The sequence below is a fragment of the Pollachius pollachius genome (genome assembly GCF_949987615.1).
Source record: "Pollachius pollachius genome assembly, chromosome: 13".
Taxonomy (NCBI): Eukaryota; Metazoa; Chordata; class Actinopteri; order Gadiformes; family Gadidae; genus Pollachius; species Pollachius pollachius.
This window is the reverse complement of record NC_136946.1, coordinates 7,891,908-7,915,843: the sequence shown is the minus strand read 5'-3', so window position 1 is coordinate 7,915,843 and position 23,936 is coordinate 7,891,908. Positions and strand designations below refer to the sequence as shown.

The 23,936-nt window shown below is 46.2% G+C and overlaps 1 protein-coding gene across 2 annotated transcripts in view; it reads left to right on the top strand.

Moving 5' to 3' along the window:
• Positions 1-23,936, top strand: part of ptk2aa (protein tyrosine kinase 2aa) — a 58,648-nt gene that overhangs the window by 27,805 nt on the left and 6,907 nt on the right. For both annotated transcript variants that reach the window (XM_079749843.1, XM_079749842.1), the window contains exons 9-26: positions 3,432-3,572; positions 3,830-3,907; positions 4,935-5,042; positions 5,831-5,948; positions 6,235-6,265; positions 7,767-7,831; positions 13,702-13,758; positions 16,609-16,706; positions 16,974-17,058; positions 17,818-17,918; positions 18,156-18,271; positions 18,747-18,847; positions 19,192-19,281; positions 19,389-19,593; positions 19,908-20,019; positions 21,005-21,079; positions 22,115-22,225; positions 22,472-22,576. In XM_079749843.1, the coding sequence (XP_079605969.1) occupies positions 3,432-3,572; positions 3,830-3,907; positions 4,935-5,042; positions 5,831-5,948; positions 6,235-6,265; positions 7,767-7,831; positions 13,702-13,758; positions 16,609-16,706; positions 16,974-17,058; positions 17,818-17,918; positions 18,156-18,271; positions 18,747-18,847; positions 19,192-19,281; positions 19,389-19,593; positions 19,908-20,019; positions 21,005-21,079; positions 22,115-22,225; positions 22,472-22,576 (1,797 nt within the window). The remainder of the gene's footprint in view (positions 1-3,431; positions 3,573-3,829; positions 3,908-4,934; positions 5,043-5,830; positions 5,949-6,234; positions 6,266-7,766; positions 7,832-13,701; positions 13,759-16,608; positions 16,707-16,973; positions 17,059-17,817; positions 17,919-18,155; positions 18,272-18,746; positions 18,848-19,191; positions 19,282-19,388; positions 19,594-19,907; positions 20,020-21,004; positions 21,080-22,114; positions 22,226-22,471; positions 22,577-23,936) is intronic.

The window sequence follows — 23,936 nt, the reverse complement described above, 5'->3', positions numbered from 1 at the left end:
AAGCACATCAGCTGCTTGTTCAGACTGCGGTCCCATTGGAGCAGCCCAGGTGACATCATGGGGGAGCACCCAGCAGCGCATGGGTCTTTGTTATCTCAAGAACGCAGCGGTCCCCACTGATCGCCGTAGTGATCTGCCTGCCTGTAGTTCAGTCGTCACGGCGATCGAGGGGCAAGATAGTGCCTCGCTGGCCCCCTGCAGGATGGGTGGAAACCACATGCTGGCTTTATCTTTGTGTGTGTGTGTGTGTGTGTGTGTGTGTGTGTGTGTGTGTGTGTGTGTGTGTGTGTGTGTGTGTGTGTGTGTGTGTGTGTGTGTGTGTGTGTGTGTGTGTGTGTGTGTGTGTGTGTGTGTATGTGTGTGTGTAATTTTCGGGGATTACATCAACGATCCCATCAAGAGTAAACACACACGAATGTGATGAGCCCTCTTCCATGCCCTATTTTGCTCTCAATGTGCACGCAACATATACGTATGTATGATTGAGAGTTGTAAAGGATTAAGTATTTACCAAGGGAGCCGAGCAAATTGAGCACACTTGATTTGTTTCATCAGATACTAAAACATTGGGGCCGAGGACTGCGACATATTTAGCTTAAAAAACATTTCAACACTACTGACCACAATAATGGCCGTGATTCTAGAATGTTCTGCATTCGGGGCCATTCGGGGGCTCCCTGAGGCGTCCATGATGGCTCTAATGGCTCTCATCCCACCCATCTTCAGCAGGGCCCTATTCTTCTTCTTCTATGGTTCAATAAAAAGGAGGGCCCATCAGTGAAGTGTGCGAGACACACACAGTCAGATACACCGGACCCAGGCGGACCACCTGTGTCCAGTGTTTCACCCCAGGCTGATGTCTAAGCTCGGGGGGGGGGGGGGGTTCTTGGGTGGACTGGGTCCGTTAAGGAGGTTTGGACGGCCTGAGGTGATGTCGTTAGGATGGACAGCGTAGTCTGGCACAGACGGGTCAAACAATGGCTGAAAGCAAAAGCATTGGTTATTAGTTGGAAAATATACCTTTTCATATTTGTTTGTTATATCTGTCCACACAACCATTAAAGACATTCACAGATGAAAGAAATATAACATGAGATGAAAGACCTACACGCACACACAGATCTAACTTAAAGGTGCAATGTGTTTAATTTAGTGGCATTTAGTGGTGAGATTGCAGATTGCACCCAACTGAACAGCTCCCTTCAACCCTCTTTCTAACGACCTAAGAGAGCTACAGTTTCTTTGATAGATTCATGCATTGTATTTGATTATTAAGTCTGTAAAACTACAGATTTAAGCTTACAAGTAAGATAAAAATGATGATTGAACATTAAAAAGGCGTCCTCTCTAGAAATGATTTTCCCTTCTGGGCTACTGTAGACGCATGGCGGTGTGATGTCTGTGTGAAGTGTGGAAGAGGACCTACTCCCTACCATATGAAGGACTCATGATAACGACAACACAATTCATATTGTTTTGGGATTATACACTCATTATAGCATACTTATGAGTCTTATATTCCATTTCCGCTGAGTCTGTACTCCTAGACGCCACTTGACTCTTCACACTGGGTCTTTAAGGAGTGTGTCCTAAACTTCATAATCACTGGAGAGTAGCCAGCACCCTTAGCTAACCGCTAGCAACAGTCTGTCTTTCCTTAGCCTGGGGACGAGATCACTGGCTGGCAGCCAGGACCCTGAGCTAACAGTTAGCCCCGGCTAGCTGCAGTCTGTCAGCACTCAGCCCCCGGGACAAGATCACTGGCTGGCATCCAGGACCCTGAGCTAACCGTTAGCCACCCCTAGTGACGGTCTGCTCTGTATCTAGTGCATCCCTGCTCCGGGCTGTGACCAAATATAGATACTTGTCCTCCTCGTTTAATCCACCGTCACAGGTCACATATAAACAATTTTGTGTCGCTGTGGTCGGTTAAATAAATATTCTACTTATCTAATTAAATTAATTTATATCCCGGATTGCCAGTAGATTTCAGACATGTCTGTGGCATAAAAACGGGTGTAAAAAAGCCTCTTAGGCCTCTCTCGTAAAGCCCGTTCTGTAATGTCTGTAAATCTTCTCTAATCTCTTTATTTTAATCTATATATCTGCTGCTTTTTATAGGTCTATGTCCTATATTTGGCCATTCGCCAATTCATGGTTTTCATTGGTGCAGTGCACACTGCCCTACACGTTTTATCGTTGGGTATTTCTCTGACCCTGCTTGAAAAATGTAATTCTTAATGTTATAAGTGACCTTGAATCTCAGATTATTCTAATCGTCGATGGAAAGGCACGGCAGGGTCGTTGATGAATCGTAATGTCAGGCCAGAAAAAAGTTGAGATGTTTTTTGTGTGTCTAGTTATTGGGGCCAGGATCGGTTGTGTCTGTTTGGGGACCATCAGTGCCGGTCCGTGTCGTCATCCAGCTGTGGTTTGATTTCATTACATCTTCTTTTCCCTCTGTGTGTGAATGAGGAAATTCTTGGAAGCATGATGGATTAGAAAGGATTACATACTCTCCCCCCTATCCCCTAACTCTTCCTTCCTTAAAGACACTTCTCTTCATTGCTTGTGCTCTCTCTCTTGCTCTCTCTCGCTCTCTCGCTCATATATATTTATATATATATATAATAATACAAATATAATATGCTCATGTTGTTTCATGAGCCCAGGTATCACATTGTTAGTTACAGTTGGACACAAATGCCTCTTCCTAATACTAACTCAAATGTACATCATTTCCAATAGATCCTCCACTAAGTAGGCTCAACAGTGTTGTAGCTGCTCTGCGATATTGCGCCAGTTGACCCTTGATCGATAGCACCCAGCTCTGCGTTGAGTGTTTAAGTGACTAACAGACAATAGTATTGATCCCTCCGTATCGAGCTAAACCGGCAACTCTGCTTAAATTACGTGTTCCGATCGATTTGATTGGAGCCCGAGTGGTTGTCAGCCCAGTCGATATCATCCTTCGCCCTGTGGCTGGCACGACCATGGCTCTCGCCTGTCTCCGTTCCTCTCCTCTCCGTCTCTCTTTTCTGTCATTCATGCAGGTAAAACATATCCTATCCCCATCCTCTCTGAATGCCATATTTGTTCATTGGTGTTTGTTTATGATTTATGAATGAGGAGATCGATGTTGAATTTATCTGGTCAACGTTGTGTCATCGGTTTATTTCTTACAGTGTCTGCAGTGGCATTTATCAACCTAGTTAGGGCTGGGACTAGTACCGGTTGGACGGGAGAATTTCTTTGAGAGGCTGGTCAGTGTATTAGTGACAAGCGTCTTTAACCTCCTGTGTTCGATGCCCAATGTCTCCGACCTTCATGTAGGCCCCTTTGAGCTAGATGCCCAAACTCCAAACCTGCTCCTTCATGTGTCTGCTAAAAGGCTCAGGACGACCGTTGACTCTCTTGTCTCTTCTTTGTAGGCCAAGACCCTTCGTAAGTTGATCCAGCAGACGTTCAAGCAGGTGGCCAACCTCAACGACGAGCAGAGCATCATGAAGTTCCTGGAGATCCTGTCTCCTGTCTACCGCTATGACAAGGAGTGCTTCAAATGCGCCCTGGGGGTAGGTCTCGTCAGGTCCCCTCCTTGTCTTCTCATTCATGTATAGGCTTCCCTGCTGTGGCGCCAAATCGATTTTTATGTGTGGTGCAAGGGGGACCCCTGCTGGCGAAGCCTGGGACTGCACACATACAAATAAATAAACGGCATGGTGAGGTGTTCTCGGAGGCGGGGCTCCGGCGACGCTAATGGGTTCTGCTGCAAATCCTGAGAGTGCATTTGTCTGGTGGGTATTAAATGGCGTCTCTCTCCTGGTTGCAGCTCAGCTGGGTGATCCAGGTGGAGCTCGCCATCGGGCCGGAGGAGGGCATCAGCTACCTCACCGACAAGGGCTCTACGGTCAGTGCCGACACACGCGCACCCACACACGCATAATAACACGCACGCACACAATAACAAACACACACACAAAATAACACGCACACACACAATAACAAACACACACGCATAATAACACGCACACACACACACACACAAAAAGACACCCACACACATAATAACACGCACGCACACAATAACAAACACACACACAAAATAACACGCACACACACAATAACAAACACACACACAAAATAACACACACACACACACACACAAAAAGACACCCACACACATAATAACACGCACGCACACAATAACAAACACACACAAAACAACACGCACACACACACAAAAAGACACCCACACACACATAATGACACGCACGCACACAATAACAAACACACACACAAAACAGCACGCACACACACACAAAAAGACACCCACACACACATAATAACACGCACACACACAATAACAAACACACACACAAAATAACACGTACACACACACAAAAAGACAGCCACACACAAATAATGACACGCACACACACACAAAAAGACACCCCCACACACATAATAACACCCACGCACACAATAACAAACACACACACAAAATAGCACGCGCACACACACACAAAGACACCCACACACAAGTAATGACACGCACCAACACACACACAACCCCACGCACTCGCACACGCATGAACCCACACAGGCGCGAACGCTTGCACGCACATACACAAAATATCACACACGCACCTACACAAACGCAGGGCTCTGCTCTGACATTTTGAGGGGTATTTGCTCATGCAATTTAGGAGTACCCCCCCAACCCCACCAGTCACAGAGAAAGAACTATCCGTTTGATCGGATATATTTAGAATGGTATTTATATAAACAACAGAACACGCATGCACACGCACGCATACGCGCACAATGTACCCTCAGCGAATCATCTTTATATAGTGTACTCAAACACATTGTAGAGGTGCACGCTGTAACGCTGCCACCCGGTCTGATTCGCTTTGTGTTATTGTTCCTCGCAGCCGACCCATCTGGCAAACTTCACTCAGGTCCAGTCCATCCAGTACTCTGCAATGGAGGAGAAGGACCGCAAGGGCATGTTGCAGGTCAACGTGGCTGGAGCCGCTGAGGTAACGTACACACACACACACACACACACACACACACACACACACACACACACACACACACACACACACACACACACACACACACACACACACACACACACACACACACACACACACACACACACACACACACACACACACACACTATCTAGATTATTATCTAGAATCTTCTAGCTTGTCACTCACATTTCACACCTGTGTGGCTCAAATTGAAAGGTTCAATTATTTGAATGAGTGCACTCTTGGGTTTGCTCTGTAACTGCCCTTAATGCGTTGCGGAGGTTTGTAACATTTGATTTGCTGTGACTGGAGTAGAGAGAGTAGGGGTGTGCATAGGAATACAATTTGGCCCAACTTCGGTCAAATTCTAGGGGCCGACATTGTCCCTACTTGGAGACTCCTAGCGGCCAACATTTTCCCTACATAGAGTCTTAGGGGCAAACATTGTCCCTACTTGAGATCCTAGGGGGGCAAAATTGTCCCTACATAGAGAGACTTAGCAAAGGAAGGGCCATTCACTGTTGTTCTAGTGGAGCTTTTCACTACTGATGGGCCCTTCATAGCGATGAAGTTGCTACATACTGCCAAGGCTGTGGTTGTAGGGTCCTTTGGTACAACATCTGTCCATGTGTGTATTCTTGTGTTTGTGTGTGTTTCTGTGTGTGTGTATGTTTGTGCAAGTGAGAGGGAGAGCGAGTGTATGTTTAGTTACAATGGATCATTGTAACATTGCTGACCCTCTGATCTCACTATTGTGTGTGTCTGTGTATGTGTGCGTGTTTGTACAGCCTCTCACAGTGACGACGGCATCGCTGACGATGGCAGAAAACATGGCGGACTTGATCGATGGCTACTGTCGGCTTGTCTCCATGGAAACCCATTCCTTCATCGTCAGGGTCCAGAAAGGTGAACAGCAGTGAACATTATGTGTTTACTATGTGCAAATATATGTATACAGAATATACATACCGCTCAAAACATACTTCAAACAATTATTTAATTTCCGAATAGAAACTCATGATTTATAGGTTGTTGTGGAATTTAATTATATAAATATATTGTAGTTTAAAAAAAAAAAATCTTGCTATTAAAGTAGTCTCTTTGTATCTGTGTAAATTAATGTTGCCATACTGTATGGTGGTTTTCAATTGTTCTGTGTGACTCTGAATCCTGATCTTTCTTTGTCCACTAGAGGGCGAGAGAGCACTACCTTCCATCCCAAAGTAAGTACCTTCTTGTCGCGGGTATTAAAGTGCAAGATTTCAATCGGGGAAAGTGTGTGCGTGTGAAGACAATAATGTCGTGTGATGATGTCGCCAAGCTTAAGGGAAATTGATTTCGATGCGTTTTTAATCTCATTAAGCCTCACTTCCTTTAATGTTTAATAGATGCTGTGCGGTTGCATTGCATCGTTTGATTATTTACAGTCATTGTGCAACAGCAGCGGATGTCTAAACCACAAACGTGTTTCCTGTGTGGATCTCTTATTGAAGGAAAGAAACTGTTTAAACAAAACTGTGGAACTGTTTGGAAAGGCCAGCGAACTCGCTCATCCCTTTGAATCCTAAGGGAGCAAGACTGGGTCATACGTTGCACTTTTAATTTGAAATAGATTTGTGGGCAGTGCTTGGTTGTTTCCAAGAGGGGGCAATAAAGATGCTTTTAGAAATGAGTTATGCGAGGAAAAAGTAAACTAAAGCAACACAGGCTGTTCAAGTATCACATATTTCGTTGGATGGCCGTCATTCCCGTTTAGAATAAATTATTTTGATTCATATCTGTGCATAACTTGACGTGGAAATAAAAACAGTGTCTCCTGTGCGCTTTATTTAACACTTTTCCTCTTTATCACCCTCTCAGTTTTGCCCCTCTCTCTCTGGTCAAATAAGGAGATAAGTTCAGGAGCCCAATTTTTTCCATTCAAGTCTTTTTTATACACTTGGAACAGTCTTCTCCCGTTTTTTTTTGTGACTCCCACTCTCCTCCCACTCTCCCGTCAATCTTCCTTCCTTAAACACACTTCTCTTCATTGCTTTCTCTCTCTCTCTCTCTCTCTCTCGCTCTCTCTCTCTCTCGCTCTCTCCCTCTCTCTCTCTCTCTCTCTCTCTCTCTCTCTCTCTCTCTCTCGCTCTATCCCTCTCTCTCCCTCCCTCTGTGCTGTAGAGCTGCGAGCGGTGATGGAAAGATAGTAGTCCAGTAAACTGGGCTAGCTGTTAGAAGAGGAACCGCACAGTCAAGGAGCTAGCGCTGCGGGCTACATGTGTGTTAGCGTGCTGATTTGTCTGTGTCTGTGTTGGAGAACCCCTGGATCTTACAAATCAGAGTTTATTTTCTATTGATGGCATCACGTTTTGAAATGCTATTAGGTATGTTGTTTAATTGTGTTGCTATTGTCTATGGTTTTTGCTCAAGTTTGGTTATTGTACGAGTAGTGGCTCGTGGATGTCTGTTGCATCTAATATTTTCTCAACTTTCCCTTTCTCTCCTCTCTCCCTCTCCTCCTCACTGGTCCTGTATTCCTACTTCCTTTCCACTCAATCCTCCTCTCCACTCTTCCTCCCATTCCTTGTCTTCCCCTTGTCTTTATCTCCTCTCTCCTCTTCCATGTCCTCTATTTTATTCTCTCCTTTTTCCCATTTTCCTCTCTCACCCTCTTACTCTCTCTCTCTCTCTCGCTCGCTCTCTCTGTCTCTCACAATCTCTCTTTCTCCCCCCCCCCTCAAGGCTGTCCAACAGTGAGAAGAAACTCGAGGCGGTGAAAAGTGGAGTGAGAACCATCTCAGTCTCCGGTAGGAAAACAACACACACACATAGGCACACATACACATGCGCACACTCTCACAGATATACGGTGACTCTCACACTCTCACACACACACACACACACACACACACACTCTCACAGATATACAGTGACACACACACACACATCAACACAGCTGGATCCTATGTCAACAACTGGAGGGAGACCCCTCCATTGTTTGCTTCTATATAGGAGTTTTATATTGGCTGAAGCCAGAACATTCTTGACCAGATTAAAAGTTAATTCACGCACTCATACCCCCACACACACTCTTATCAGTGCCAGTCTTTTCCGTTTATGTCACTCTTTCTTCCTGTCTCAATCTTTCCTCTTCCTGTCTTTTTTGTCTCTTGTTGACTAAAGCATTTCTGCCCTTCTTGTCTTTTTTCTTAATAGTTATTCACTGCTTCTGCTCACAGTGGGACATTTCTATGTGATTGTGTCTCTCTGACCCTCTCTCTCGTCCTCTCACTCACTCTCTCTCGCTCTCGCTCTCGCTCTCTCTCTCTCTCTCTCTCTCTGTCTCTCTCTCTCTCTCTCTCGTTTTCTGTGTGTGTGTGTATCTCGCTTTCTCTCCCTCTGTCTCTGTGAGTCGATCTCTTTGTCTGTCATTCTCTCTATCTATTGCTCTCTCTTCCTCTCCCTCTCTGTCTCTCTTTCTGTGTGTTATTGTTTTAAATATGTTCCATGTTGCTCTCTCCTGTTCCCCTCCAATACCTCCCCCTTTTCTCCTCCACTTCCTGATCTCCCTTTGTCCCTCCAACATTCACTTTGTCTTCCTCACCTTCTGTCGTACACCATCTCTCCTCTTGGCTCTCCTGTCTGATTGGCTGAAGACTTGGTGACCTCAGCTCCCGCTAAGCCAACCAAAGCGCGGCGTTTCCACCTCCCATTTGTCTTCTGTTCCGATTCGCCACCCAAGGGTATCCTCGGCTCTGATTGGCTGGTCAACAGAGGAGTTCATCCAAAAAATGGAGGAGTCGAAATGTAGAAGGTCCACATTTTAAGTAACATGTGACTTTTTGATTTTGTGACTGATATTAGGATTTTGAAAGAAAGGTTGTTCTTAATTTTTTATAAAAACTGAAATTTCTCTTAGGTTGAATTGATACAGAAGAACCAATATTTTTTTTTAGGTGCCCATCTATCAAACAGAAAGTTTGGATATAATATTTGTAGCAATACACCCTCTTTCAAGAACGCCTGTAACCCATTTACATTTAAAATGTTATCTTCAATAATCCTAATTTTGAGGATGAGCTCCACTGTTAATTGTTTGATTACTTGCTGACTGCATGACTGATTCTTATTGTGACTTGCATACACAGATTATTAAACGCTCCACATAAACACATATAGAATATAAACGCTCCACATAAAAACATATTGAATATATTCTCTCCAGACTAATGGTGACCACAACTGGTGTTGTTGTCGTGGCATTTAACCAAAAAGTGTCTCAATATGACTGGGTAAGTCTGTGATAATAATCACAGATCGTCATTCCAGCCCCAAGATACACCCACAAAAAAATTACACATTTCTTGAGAAATTTGAAAGAAGAAGTCTCTTTTTTGTAAACCTCTGGATTCCAGCACAATCATTCAAAGAGCAGAATGACTCCTATTCGCAGGGAAACAATCTATACAAACATAGTAAACATTTGATCAAACGTGGTAACAGCCACCATGGCTGGCCGTCTAATGCACTCAATAATTCAGTGTTGGTCGCCTCATTCACATCAGTAGATGTAGGTAAAACCCACTGGTGTGTGTGTGAGACTGGATACTGGCCACCGATGCTGCAGTGAGCCAGCTATGGATAAACAATCACCACCCCTGTTGTTCCTGACTCAAGCAGACCTCCAGCTGAGCTCTGAAGTAAAAGAGGGCAGTTGGTGATCGAGCAGACATGCTCACGCCTACACACACACACACACACACACACACACACACACACACACACACACACACACACACACACACACACACACACACACACACACACACACACACACACACACACACAGTAATACAAACACACACCGGTACAAACAAACTCACACGCATAGACACACACACAAATGCATAGATACCCACACACACATATATAGACACCTGCATGCGCACGCACACACATCAATGCACACATACAAACACACACCGATGTACACATATTCTGTATATACACACACACACACACCCCATCCCGGTAGATATGCCAGATGTTTGTGGCGTCTACTGGATCCTGTCAGCGCTACAGTCGTGGGATAGATCAGGACGCCAGGTGGCTTGCATTTGGAAACTAAGGCAGAGACAACATATATAAATCAATACTGACTCAATTCAGCTACAGAGACAACACATGCTCTATAATGGGGGATAGTTTGCCAGCTAAACATCCTGTGTGTTCACTGGGAAAGGTTTTGGCACGTATCGTTTCATTCTTGCCTCACCCAGCCAGTTCCCAGGAGCGATTTGTCTGTTCAGTGTCTATTTATTACATTACAGAACACGTGAAGCGTATTATTATTGCAAATTCCCATCTGGGATCAATCTTAACTTATTACCCTGCACTGCTCCCCGCTTCCAAATACCACACAATAGTCCTACTCTATGCCTAATCCAACGGTTAGACACTGTGGACTTTATTATTTTTAACTGGAGGCTAACGTAAACCCTGGCAAAGGAACGGTTTCCCACTCTGGCTGATGTTCCACATTGAGAAACAAATGTTCTGGATTAGCAGTATTGGCAGGTATCTATAATGGGGGAACACAGAGGAACATAGAAGAGCATCAGTCAGTCGCCCAGGGGTTGATTCAACGTCTCTCTCTCTCTCGAAGCCTTAAACCTGAACACCAGGCTGTTGGTCGGCCTTGTGTTCCTGCTACCGCTGCTACAGCTGCCGTCCCAGCTGTAGAGGTAGCATCAACAGCTAGCATGCTAACTTCAGCTGCCTACGCTGCATGCTATGCAATGCTACGTCCACCTTAACATCCATCGCAGTGCTTTTTTTAGGAGATATTTACAGCTTGCCAAGCGGCACATTCAAGAGGTGCACTCAGAACCCCCGTCCCATCCTTACACCTTCACAGGCTTAAGCACCAAGGGGGTCACCGGTCAGCCCTGCACTGATACACATCAACCACGTCTGTATCCTGGAGTTTGAACTAACCGGCTTGCTTATGCACTTTGATCCCACAGCCAAACTGCTGGATGCATCTTCATCATTTTTTAATTTCCTCTTGGCTGAACATGAGCTAACAGTTATCATTTTCTGCCTCTCCCTCTCTTCTCCTCCTCTTCCCGTCCTTTCTACGTGTTTTCCTCTCATCCTCCACCTCTTTCTCGCTCTCTCTATTCTCTCCGCCTCTCTTCCTCTATCCATCCCTCTCTCCCTCGCTCTATTGGTTGGCCTCCTCTCCCACATCCCTCTCTCTCTGTTTCTCTCTCTCTCCTCCACCTCCCCATCTCTTCCTCTCTGTTGTTTTTGTGCTTCCTGCATGCTTCTCCCGGACCCTGCAGAGGATCTGAGTGGGGACGGTAAAGTTTTGTTCTTCATTATTAACATTGATAACATGAATAACCTCCCATGTTGTTCCCCGTTCTACTAACCAGAGTGTGTGTTAGACAGAGAATACATGTGGATGTGTAGGTGTTGGAGCATGTGTGTGTGTGTGTGTGTGTGTGTGTGGTGTGCACGTGTGAGGTTAAAGCTATAAAGAACATTGGCAGCAGGTGTGAAGTGCAGCTGTGGGAGTTTTTTATATTGGGTGATATTTCATTCTAGATTAGTACTTAGAGTATTTGATAGTGTGCATGTTGGAGTGATGATTTTTAATGTGTGTACCCGTGGAAGGGTGTATTGCGGCATGATTATGTCAAACGTTGTCAAGGTTGAACTCCGAGCCGAGTTTTGGTTGGCCACAGAATGGAGAGGTGTTTCTCTTTAAGGGCAGGACTCCAAATCCATCTCCTGCTCGTCTCTCGCTCTGCCTCTCTCACTTTCTTTCTTTCTCTTCACTAAGAAGCTTGGCAACACACACACACACACACACACACACACACACACACACACACACACACACACACACACACACACACACACACACACACACACACACACAGACACACACACACACAGACAGAGACACACACACACGAATACACACATGGAACACAAACACACATGGAACACACACACACACACAGTTCTACTCAGATACAGGCGCATAGGGGAGTAGGGAGAGGTCTGTTGTAGTTAAGAGCGGCTGCATTCTTTGCTATTATGGGATGGCTGTAACACACGCACACTCATCCACATGGACACACACACACACGATTTTGAATATTCTGACTCAAACTCAAAGTCGGTACTTAAGGACAAATCCAAACCACATGCAACTAAAACGGGAGCAATCCCAACGCTAGAACCATCCCACTAAGTCCCATTACTTGAGTTTAGGTTCCAGCAGGACACTGTATCAAAACACTACTCAATGTTGGATTACATATACCACAGCTGGAAAATTAGTTTTGTATCTTCCAGTATATTACACATAAACTACAACCATTCATACATTTACTGATTATAATTAAAAACCCACAAGTAATATTTATTTGTTGAGGATGTTAACAGATGCAGGAACAGTATTGACTTTGTTTTTCTGAGTACATAACTTAAGGCTGGAGTTTCTATTCACAGCATCTTTTAATTCCCTAATGGCACCACCTCCAGCCCCTCATTACACACAAGGCTGATTCACAAACAGCGCTCTCTTGAACGCACCATTTACTGACTGTTAAACACCGGCCTGGGCTAGTCTCCTTAACATAAGTTGGCGTACTGTAACCGGCCTACTCTTTAGTCCTGCTGGAGTGGACAAGGCTTTCATAAATCACCAGGGAAAAGGCAAGAGCAAAATGGAGGAGCGCAGATGTTGGAGTGAGTTTCAGACAGCTGAGCCAGTACCCTGCTTTCATTTCAACTATAATGCCATCTGCTTAGGGTTGGTGCTATCATCTCTCTAGCTTTCCTACTCTCTTTATCGCCACTGCCTCTTTTTATATTTTATATTCTCTCATTGTCTGGACTGGCTTTCTCCTTCTTTTCTTAAGTCTCTTTGCGTTCACTGCTGCTTTGTAGCTTAATTTTTCCGAGTTTTTTCTTTCTTTCTTTGCTTTCTTCTTTCTTTCCTTCTTTCCTTCCTTCTCTCCTTTTTTCCGTTCTTTGCTTCTTTCCTTCTTCCTTCTTTCTATCTTTCTTTCATCCGTCTCCTCCGTCTTCTCCTGTCATCAGCCTGCCTGTTGTCCAGCTGTTCCAAACTTCAGCCTGAAATACACAACACATGCTTAGCTGACTTTCTCCATGTGTATGCGTGTGCGTGTGCATATACACGTGTGTGTGTGTGTGTGTGTGTGTGTGTGTGTGTGTGTTTGACAGAGCTGGATAGAGACCAAGCAGTAGAAACAAGACTACATGCGTCTTGCTTTGCACAGGCACTGGTCGGGCTTTGGGAGTCTGGTGTGGCGTAGCTCTGCGTTTGTGTTTTCTCTGAGCGGCTCGTCACTTCTAGCGCTAGCTTCACACCACATGTCTGTGTATGTGTCCATGTCGTGGTGTGGCCGATCAGACGCCCGGTAAACCAGTCCAACATTGTGTTATCTTATGTGTGTGTGCATGGGTCATAGTCGGTGGAATGTGCATGCGTCGGTTTTGTTTTTGTATGTTTCACTTTACCGTAGAGCTGACCTGTGTTGTGTGTTGTGCCCGTCGGTGTTCGTCATCGTGGTTCTGTTGCGTTTGTGTGGCTGCATAGTTGCTGACAATGTGTTTATGTGTGTGTATTTTGCAGAAACCGATGACTATGCTGAGATAGTTGATGAGGAGGACACCTACACCATGCCCTCAAGTAAGTAACCACCGGCTTGGTTCTCTGCACGACAAACCCAACCCAGGCCAAACTGTTCACATGATTCTCCATAACCCCTTACTCTGCATGGGTGTATGACTAGTCTCCTTTGAAGCCATACACCCACCTTAAGTTGAACCAAATGCCCTTGTTTTCCCCGGTTCAGCTGTGCAAACCCCGTTCTTGTTGTGCTGGGTTAGGTCTATCCCTAAAGAGACTGTGGCATGACTGGTAGATCCCAGTGAATTATACTGGCACTGGGAACGGCTGGTTTGGTCCCTAGCCACAGAGTAATGGCTGCCAGTGGTTTTGGCACTGTGGTACTATTATTTATATAATTTGAGATATTTCAAACACAATATTTTTGCAACTCTATTATGTGGTCAACTTACTGAGCATATTGGCGGTTTTTCTCCCCGCGTTGACCTCCCTTTGTCTGAAAGGCGGCATTTTCATTTGATTTGTCTTTTTTATAATTACAATCTTTTCAATCTCGCACTCAATCTGGCACTCTCTATAGTCCTGTGTCTCTTAGTTTCTCTCAGTTTCTCTCTCTGTCTCTCTCTCTGTCTTTCTCACTCTCTCCCTCTCTCTGTCTCTCTCTCTCCCTCTCTCTGTCTCTCTCTCTCCCTCTCGATGTCACTCTCTCTCCCTCTCTCTGTCTCTCTCTCTCCCTCTCTCTGTCCCTCTCACTCTCTCCCTCTCTCTGTCTCTCTCCCTCCCTCTCTGTCTCTTTCACTGTCGTTCCAAGTCTTTCTTGTTCTCGGTCTCTCACTCTATCTTCTGTTCAGTTTCCGTCCCGACTCTCAAGATTACAAACATTAAGCCGATATTGTTTTTAACACGTATGTTTACATGAGATAGTTAATCTCCAGAGTATGTTTTGTACACTTTTGTTTTTCTCATTTATCAATGTCGTTGATAAAGGGAACGTTTTCTCTCTGAATGAGAAACATCTTATGTTTTTTGCAAGTGTCTACATCTCTATATCTATGTGCTTTTCTCTCTGCGATCTCACCCTTACTGCAGCTGTCTTTCTGTCCTGTTTTCTCTGTTTTCCTTTCCTTCCCACAATGCAACACAGTGGGCTATGGCGTAGTCGAAGGTAAATCCCCCCTTGTCTTCCACCTTTCCATCTTTTACAGTTTTGTCCGTTTTTTGTTCACCGGGCAAATACAATCTAGTGGAGTTCGGCTATGTCAACATGGTATTCATGGTTGTTAGGTTTGGCTTTGTTGTATTGTGTGCGTCTGTTGAGTTGACCACAGTACACTGACCACCAATACCGCACCATATAGTACAGTGCCCGGTGGAGAAAAAGGTATTCAGAAACTCATGCTTCTCATATCAGGTTTATCAGGTTGGTTTGTGTGGGCTATTAGATTAGGCTGTGTTTTTACATAGACTAGAGCCCAGGTCATTCAGCTCTGGTCTTGGAGCTTAATATGCCCACATCAAATAAACTCAAATTCCCAGAATTCTCAGCCTCAAATTGCCCTCTGCCTGCGACTCCTGCTGAGCGACCTGAGTTCATTTTTCTTTCTTTGCATCCTCGGGGTATTACTCATTCACCCTCTCCTATAAGTCCATGTTTTCCCACATCTCTGTCTCATTAGCTCCCTGGTTATTAGTATTATTAGTAATTTATGTGGATGTTTTCATTATTCTTTGTTTTCTTTCCATTGTGGGTGTGTTGGTTTGTGATGATGGCGAGTGGTATAAAATGTGTTTACTCATAACTTACACCCTGCCAACTCTGATGCATCATATGATTATGTTTCCCATTGAATGCAGTCACAACTCTGAATGCTGTTAATAATGTTATGGGATGATGACATGTTGACCTCAGGTCAAAGGGGGTATTCATAACCCATTGACATGTCAGTAGACATGGGTCAGGGAGGACGGTGGAGTACATCCCAGTCCATACTGAGATCTCTGAGGTGAGATGGAAGGCTTCCGCCACACACAAACCCTTCTGCGTGAAGCGTTTGGTTCCACTGTTTATCTTCATTTAGTTGACACGGTGTGTGTGTGTGTTTACTCGGTCATGTCCAGCTTCCCTCATCCTTCTCCAAGTGTCTCTGGTGATGTGTGTTTATATGCATTCACAAAGTCCAGATCATAAACATACGGAAAACTGTAACCATGGAGACGGGGTATGCGCAGACAACTGTTAGAAACCAGACAGCTGGACGTTCGTCCACACACAGCCTGATGTTACTGGGGTTACAATGTCGTGTCTTCTTGGCACTCTGGCTGTGCATGTGTTGGATCTTGTGTACAGACACATGCATTATGCCGTCATGGTGGTGTGTTGTATTGCGCTGTGCATGCCAAATCATGGTACATCAAGGTGATATGTGTTTCATCATCGTTTGAAAATATGATATTGTTTTTTAAGTGTGTTTTAGACTACTAGGCTGTCCCCTCGTCTCCCCCCCCATCATGCCACCTCTCCTCCTCTTCCCTTACCTCCTCTTCCCTCCCCTTGCGTCCCCTGTCCTCATCCTCGCTAACCTTCCTCCTCCCTAACCTTCTCTCCTATCACCTCATGTCGCCTCTCCTCCTTCTCCCTAGCCCTCCTTTTCTCTCTCCTCCTCTCCTATCCTCCTGTCCACTCTCCTCCCTCACCCTTCTCTCCCTTCTCCTTTTCTCCTCTCCTGTCCCCTCTCCTTCCTCCCCCTCCCTCACCCTTCTCTCCCTTCTCCTTTTCTCCTCTCCCGTCCCATCTCCTCTCTCCCCCTCCTCTCCTCCCTGCCCCTCATGCCCCCTCTCCTCCTCCTCCTCCTCCTCCTCCTCCTCCTCTCTAACCCTGGTTTCCTCCTCTGCCTCCCTCCCCCCCCCCAGCACGGGACTATGAGATCCAGCGGGACCGGATTGAGCTGGGCCGCTGCATCGGAGAGGGCCAGTTTGGGGACGTCCACCAGGGAGTCTACAACAGCGCGGTTGGTACCAGCAAGTCTCTCACACACACTCACACAGTATTATGAGTAGTACAGACTTGTGTTTATGTTACCCAGTACATTTCGCCTGGCAGCCACCCTGTCCACTACACTATTACTTCCCCCACTTAGTTACGTTATAAGTTATGGCAACCAGGTTGGCTGGTTTATTGAATTTAGCCTCTGCCTTTAGAGTTCGACATACATTTGCCCCCTTTTATATAGTTGATATGTTCTTCTGACTGTAGTGTGTGTGTGTGTGTCCTATAGGACGATCCTAACCTGTCGGTAGCCATTAAGACCTGCAAGAACTGTACATCGGACAGCGTCCGAGAGAAGTTTCTACAGGAAGCATGTAAGTCCTCGATGATTTGAGTGTGTGTGTGACTGTCTCTCTCCATCCCAGTCTCTGTGTGTCTGATCTCCGATAAGGTAGACTTAACAGTGAAGGAAACAGTGGTTTACAGGAGCTGCGGTGTCTAAACTCTCTTCTGGCACAGTTTACAAGCTACAGCTGTGTGTGTGAATGTGTGTCTGTGTGCGCGCGTGCATTTGTGTGCGTGCTTGCGTGAGCATGCATTTGTGTGTGCCTGCATGTGTGTGTGTGTGTGCGTGCACACAACCGTGAGGTCTCTGGGTTCAGCAGAGCACTGAATGGAGAGTTGGAGACCCCCCGGGGCCCAGAGCCGTGTGCTCAGTGAGCCCCATGGCTGTCTGTTCAGAAGTGCCGAGGATCAGCGGGGCTCTGGGTGTTCAACAACACAATATTACCCTTCAGCTTGATCTACAGTAACTCCTTGGAACATTTATGTGGTAATAACATGGCGGTTTCCAAAGTTATGAATGATATTCGTGGCGTCCGATCTTCAGAAGGTTCGAACTAAACTGAGCCTGTCGCGGGGGGGGGGGGAGCAGTCGGTCAACTTAAAAACATAAATACCCTGTTCCTCGGGCTCCCCATCATTAGGTAACAGTAAACCCAACCTTCGTCCAGTTACATGCCAAACCCTGCGGTTACATCCCCACACTCTATGGTCATAAGCCTTCACAACATACTGTGGTTTTAATGTGTGTGTGTGTGTGTGTGTGTGTGTGTGTGTGTGTGTGTCCACAGTGACAATGCGCCAGTTTGACCACCCTAACATAGTGAAGCTGATCGGCGTGATAACAGAGAACCCGGTGTGGATCATCATGGAGCTGTGCACCCTTGGAGAGGTATGTGTGTGTGGAGGGTTTATCTGCTGTCTGGCTTTTTGTTTAAGTAGTTGAAAGTAATCGTATTTCTGTCTCTGTGTCCGTCCTTCTTTGTGTGTCTGTCTGCCTGTGGGTCTGCCTCTCTTTGTGTGTGTGTTTGTATGTGTGTGTCTCTCTCTCTGTCTATCTTTTTCTGTGTGTCTCTATGTGTGTGTGTGTGTGTGTGTGTGTGTGTGTGTGTGTGTGTTCCCTCCCCAGCTGCGCTCCTTCCTCCAGGTGAGAAAGTACAGTCTGGACCTGGCCAGTCTCATCCTGTTCTCCTACCAGCTCAGCACGGCCTTAGCCTACCTGGAGAGCAAGCGCTTTGTGCACAGGTACAGGCACGCACGCACACAAGCAGACACACACTCAGTCACTTACTCACTCACTCACAGGCAGACACAGACACACCCATACTCACTCACTCACAGGCTGACACACACACCCACACTCACTCACTCACAGGCAGACACACACTCACTCACTCACTCACTCACTCACAGGCAGACACACACCCACTCACTCACTCACAGGTTGAAACACACATACACCCACACAGGCAGACACACACACATACACACACACACACGCCCGCGCGATAGCATTCTCGCACACCCCCTGTCTGTCCGACTGTCATTCTTTTCTGTGTGTTCAATTACGATGCATAATAATTAGACACAGTTTTAAGTCGGTCAAATAATCGATAGACACTTACTTATTCATGGTTTTATTTTATGAATCAACCTATTGATCATAAATGAGAGTACACTTTCCTGTATCTTGTTAAAACGAGCCCCTGCTGTGCTCCAGGGACATCGCCGCCCGCAACGTGCTGGTCTCCTCCATGGACTGTGTGATGCTGGGGGACTTCGGCCTGTCGCGATACATGGAGGACAGCTCCTACTACAAAGGTACACGCACATAAACACTCACATGGAGGGCCATGTTATTGCTGCTGCTGCTGCTGCCAGCTGTACCATCGAACCTGTACTGAGGACCTTCTGAAGGACTTGAGCAGCTTACACTCTATCGACATCTACTGGCGGGTTGGGTTACTGCCGCGTCTAACGACTTACTAACAAATTGACGTTAAATTGAACATGCCATGCTCTGTAAGTGTACACAATATGATTCAACTATGCAAAATTATTAACTTGTATTTGTCAATGCTAAAGTATTTTATTAACTGCATGTAATCGTACACAATTTTGTCTAATTTGGCTAATGTTAATTAATTTCTGTGTGTGTGTTTTAGCGTCGAAAGGTAAACTACCTATTAAGTGGATGGCTCCGGAATCCATCAACTTCCGACGATTCACCTCCGCTAGCGATGTCTGGATGTTTGGTGAGTTGGGCAGTGTGTGTGGGACTTGTGTGTGTGTGTGTGTGTGTGTGTGTGCGCAAGGCCTTAGCGTAGTGACCCTAACTCATGCATACGGCCCATCTCCCCAGGCGTGTGCATGTGGGAGATCCTGATGTACGGCATCAAGCCTTTCCAGGGGGTGAAGAACAACGACGTGATTGGCCGGATTGAAAACGGCGAGCGATTGGCTATGCCGCCCCAGTGCCCGCCCACCCTGTACAGTCTGATGACCAAGTGTTGGTCGTACGACCCCAGCAAGAGGCCCCGGTTTACCGAACTCAAAACACAGCTCAGGTACGAAAATAATACACCTTTGTCTATGTCTGTGCATGTGTGTTTAATATGTGTATGTGTGTGTCTAATGTACGGGTGTGTGTCTTATCCATGTGCGTGCTTGTGTGTGTGAGTAATGCGTGTGAGCGTGTGTGTGTGTGTGTGTGTGTGTGTAATGCGTGGATGTGTGTATAGTGCGTGTGTCTAAAGCGTGTGTTTGTGTGTAAGGCATGTGATGCGTCGTTGTGTGTGTAATGTGGGGGGTGTTTCTAATGCATGGGTGTGTGTGTGTGTAATATTTGTGTGTCTAATGTTTGAGTGTGTGTGTCCCACAGCACCATCCTGGAGGAGGAGAAGCAGCAGATGGAGGAGCGGCTGCGGATGGAGATGAGGAGGCAGGTCAACGTGTCCTGGGACTCGGGAGGCTCAGAGGACGCCCCGCCCAAGGTAGCCCTCCGTACCTGTCTGTCTGTCTACAACTACCTGTCTGTCTTCACCTACCTGTCTGTCTGTCTACACCTACCTGTCTGTCTGTCTGTCTGTCTGTCTGTCTACACCTACCGACCTGTCTGTCTGTCTACACCTACCTGTCTGGCTGTCTGTCTACAACTACTTACCTGTCTGTCTACACCTACCTGTCTGTCTGTCTGTCTACAACTACCTACCTGTCTGTCTGTCTACACCTACCCCTCTGTCTGTCTGTCTACACCTACCGACCTGTCTGTCTGTCTTCACCTACGTACATGTCTGTCTGTCTACACCTACCTGTCTGTCTGTCTACACCTACCTACCTGTCTGTCTGTCTTCATCTACCTATCTGTCTACAACTACCTGTCTGTCTGTCTACACCTACCTGTCTGTCTGTCTACACCTACCTGTCTGTCTGTCTGTCTACACCTACCGACCTGTCTGTCTGTCTTCACCTACCTGTCTGTCTGTCTACACCTACCTACCTGTCTGTCTGTCTACAACTACCTACCTGTCTGTCTGTCTACACCTACCTGTCTGTCTGTCTACACCTACCTACCTGTCTGTCTGTCTTCACCTACATGTCTGTCTGTCTGTCTGTCTACACCTACCTACCTGTCTGTCTGTCTACACCTACCTGTCTGTCTGTCTTTCTATCTACACCTACCTACCTGTCTGTCTGTCTACACCTACCTGTCGGCCTGCGGCTGCCTGTCTGGCTGCATATGTGTCTGGCTGGCTTTTTGTCTGTTTATATATTTGTCTTTCTGCAACCACTTGTCTCTCTGCCTCCCTTTCTGTCTACCTGCTGACCCCTTTCTCTCTGCCTGTCTGGCTGCCTGTCTGTCTCCCCTTCTGTCTTATCTGCCTGTCTCCCATGTGTTTGTGTCTCTGTCTGTGCGTATTAACTTTGTGTGTGTGTGTGTGTGTGTGTGTGTGTGTGTCTTTGTGTGTGTATCTGTAGCCTAGCAGGCCAGGTTATCCGAGTCCACGCTCCAGTGAAGGATTCTTCACCAGCCCCCAACACAACCATTACCCGGTAACACACACGTGCACGCACATGTTACACACACACACACACACACACACACACACACACACACATACACACACACACACACACACACACAATCATAAAAACACATGATGGAAAACCATTTTGCTTCTAGAAGCAGAAAGAAAGATGGTGGGGTATGATAGAGTGTCTGTGTGTTTTGGAGACAGAGAGATGAAGTTGTTCCATACTCATCAGACAGACACCAGGTATTTCCTGTAGTCCTAAAACCCACATAAACACACACGCACCTACACACTGATCTTGACTTCTACCTGTTTATGTGGTCTAGCTTCTCTCTCTCTCTCTCTCTCTCTCTCTCTCTCTCTCTCTCTCTCTCTCTCTCTCTCTCTCTCTCTCTCTCTCTCTCTCTCTCTCTCTCTCTCTCTCTCTCTTCGCCCCCTCTGTCTCTGTCTCTCTGCCCTTATAAGGAGTGAGGTTGGTCCTGTTCCAGTTCATATCACATGTTGACATGACTAAGGCTATATATTATCTTGGTTTGTGTTAGCTTTATCAACACATTGGCAGCTGCTGCAGGAGTGTGTGGAGCTCCCTACGGGGAGCTCTGGGATTCTGATCCGGCTGCTGATGACAGGAGTTTTACTCGAAAAGGTGTTAGACTTGGTCGCCTCTGTTTTGCGTCATGACGTCCCCACGTTGAAGCCTACATTTGGTCATTAGGCGGACGCTCTTATCCGAGGAGACTTGCAAGTGAGGATGACGGCAATCACACAGCGTGTGTTCTGATTTGGTACAGCTACAAACGACTCAAAGTGCTGCGCGACGAGTTCCAAAACGACACCTGCACGGAGTGCTGAGCAGCTGTTATGTGGCTAATAGTGTCATTGACATTGAATTATCTCTCTCACTCTCTGTCTCTGTATTTCTCTCGCTCTCTCTCGCTCTCACTCTCTCTCTCTCTGTCTCTCTCACTCTCTCTCTCTCTGTCTCTCTCTCTCTCTCTCTCTCTCTCTCCGTCTCTGTCTGTGTGTGTCTGTCTCTCTCTCCCCCCTCCCCCAGGCCTCAGCCCACTGTGGTGTGGGAGGGGTGGAGGGAGGCTTCCCGCCCCATGACGCATGGAGCACCCAGCACAGACCAGAGCACACTGCCATGTGGAACGTCAACATGGAGGTACACCACACACACACACACACAATAACGCACACACACACACACACACACAGTAATGCACACAGTTATGCACACGGACACACTAAAACACACATATACACAGACACACAATAATGCACACGCACACACACTCACATTCACGCGCACACACACACTAATGCACACAAACACTCAAAACAAATCAAATATTGCACAGCAGCCACACTTAGTGCAGGAAGGCTGAATGTGTGTGTGTGTGTGTTCCAGGAGGGCGGGTGTGGTGGTCATGTTCTGATGGAGGAGAGGCTGATGATGCAGCAGCAGCAGATGGAGGACGACCAGAGATGGCTGGAGCAAGAGGAGGGCATGATGGTGAGACACACACACACACGCAGGCACACACACACACACACATGCACAGACACACAGACACGCGCATGCACAGGAGCACGCATACACACACACACACACACACACACACACACACACACACACACACACACACACACACACACACACACACACACACACACACACACACACACACACACACACACACACACACAATCATTTTGAAAGAGTGTATTGGCCCACACACATATGTCAATCCCTGGGTCTCACTCTCTAAATATCCACACATTACTGTCAGAATTCACATATTCACATACTCGTACTCGCAATGTTTCTGAATGCACTGCATGTCAAATCGTTTGAAAGCATCTGCTCGCTGACTGAAGAGAACACAGTGGAGAGAACTGTCTGTCCACATGGTCTAATCCATCATCTTTCATACCCCGGGTATCATGTCCTTGTTGTTGAGGGGCCCGGCTGGCCTGCCAGCTCTTCCAGATGCACCACTCATTTCCAGGCCTTCTCAGTGGAAACATAAATCGTGTGGAAAAGTCAAACCTGGCAACCCAACGTGTTGATGACCTATTTTGTCATTTGGCAGCCGCAAGTGAAAGTGGTTTGTGTGGGCTGTGTGTGTGTGTGTTTGATCAGTTTTTCTCAAACTGTGGGTCAACAGCCTTTGAAGGGGGTCACTTAATAAATACCATAAAACAGTTTGATTGTGGTTGAACAAGGTTTTGATTTTAAAACAAATGAATAAGAAACACTGATCAACTTAGACTCTTTTTGTAGTCTCATGGACATAACCTAGCACCATAGCATAGAACCTTTCTATGGAAATCTCTCTTGCTTTCTCAAATCAAAGTGAAGTGCTAACCAGTGCTGTTAAGCATTGGCAGCACTGGCCTTTGGGTCAAAAGGCACATAAAGGTTTTGGAGGTGGAGCTTATCTTTTTTTTAGATTGACTATCAACAGAATAAATTAGAAGGTGAAGATAAAATTTGCATATGTATTGTGCAAATGTAATTTTAGATTTACGGAGGAATAAAATAATACGCAGCACGACTAAGTTATTTAGCTCCCCCTTCTGGCCAGGCAAACACTTGCAAGCTGTTTGTTTTCTTTGGTCATTTTATTTTGGGGAAACAGTGGAAAATACAAAGAAAGGCTGTAGAGATGGATCCTTTGGGAGGAAAAAGAGGAGTGAAAGCAAGAGGGAAGAGGAGATGTGGGATTGGCAAGTGCATCAAGCAGCGGAATGAGAGAGGCAGAAAGAGAGAGAGGGAAAGAGACAAGAAGACATGGTGAGAGAGTAAGGTGGTTGGCTGCTGGCTTATTTCCCTCTCAAGAGTCTGTCCTTGAGGCGCACTGGAACTTATA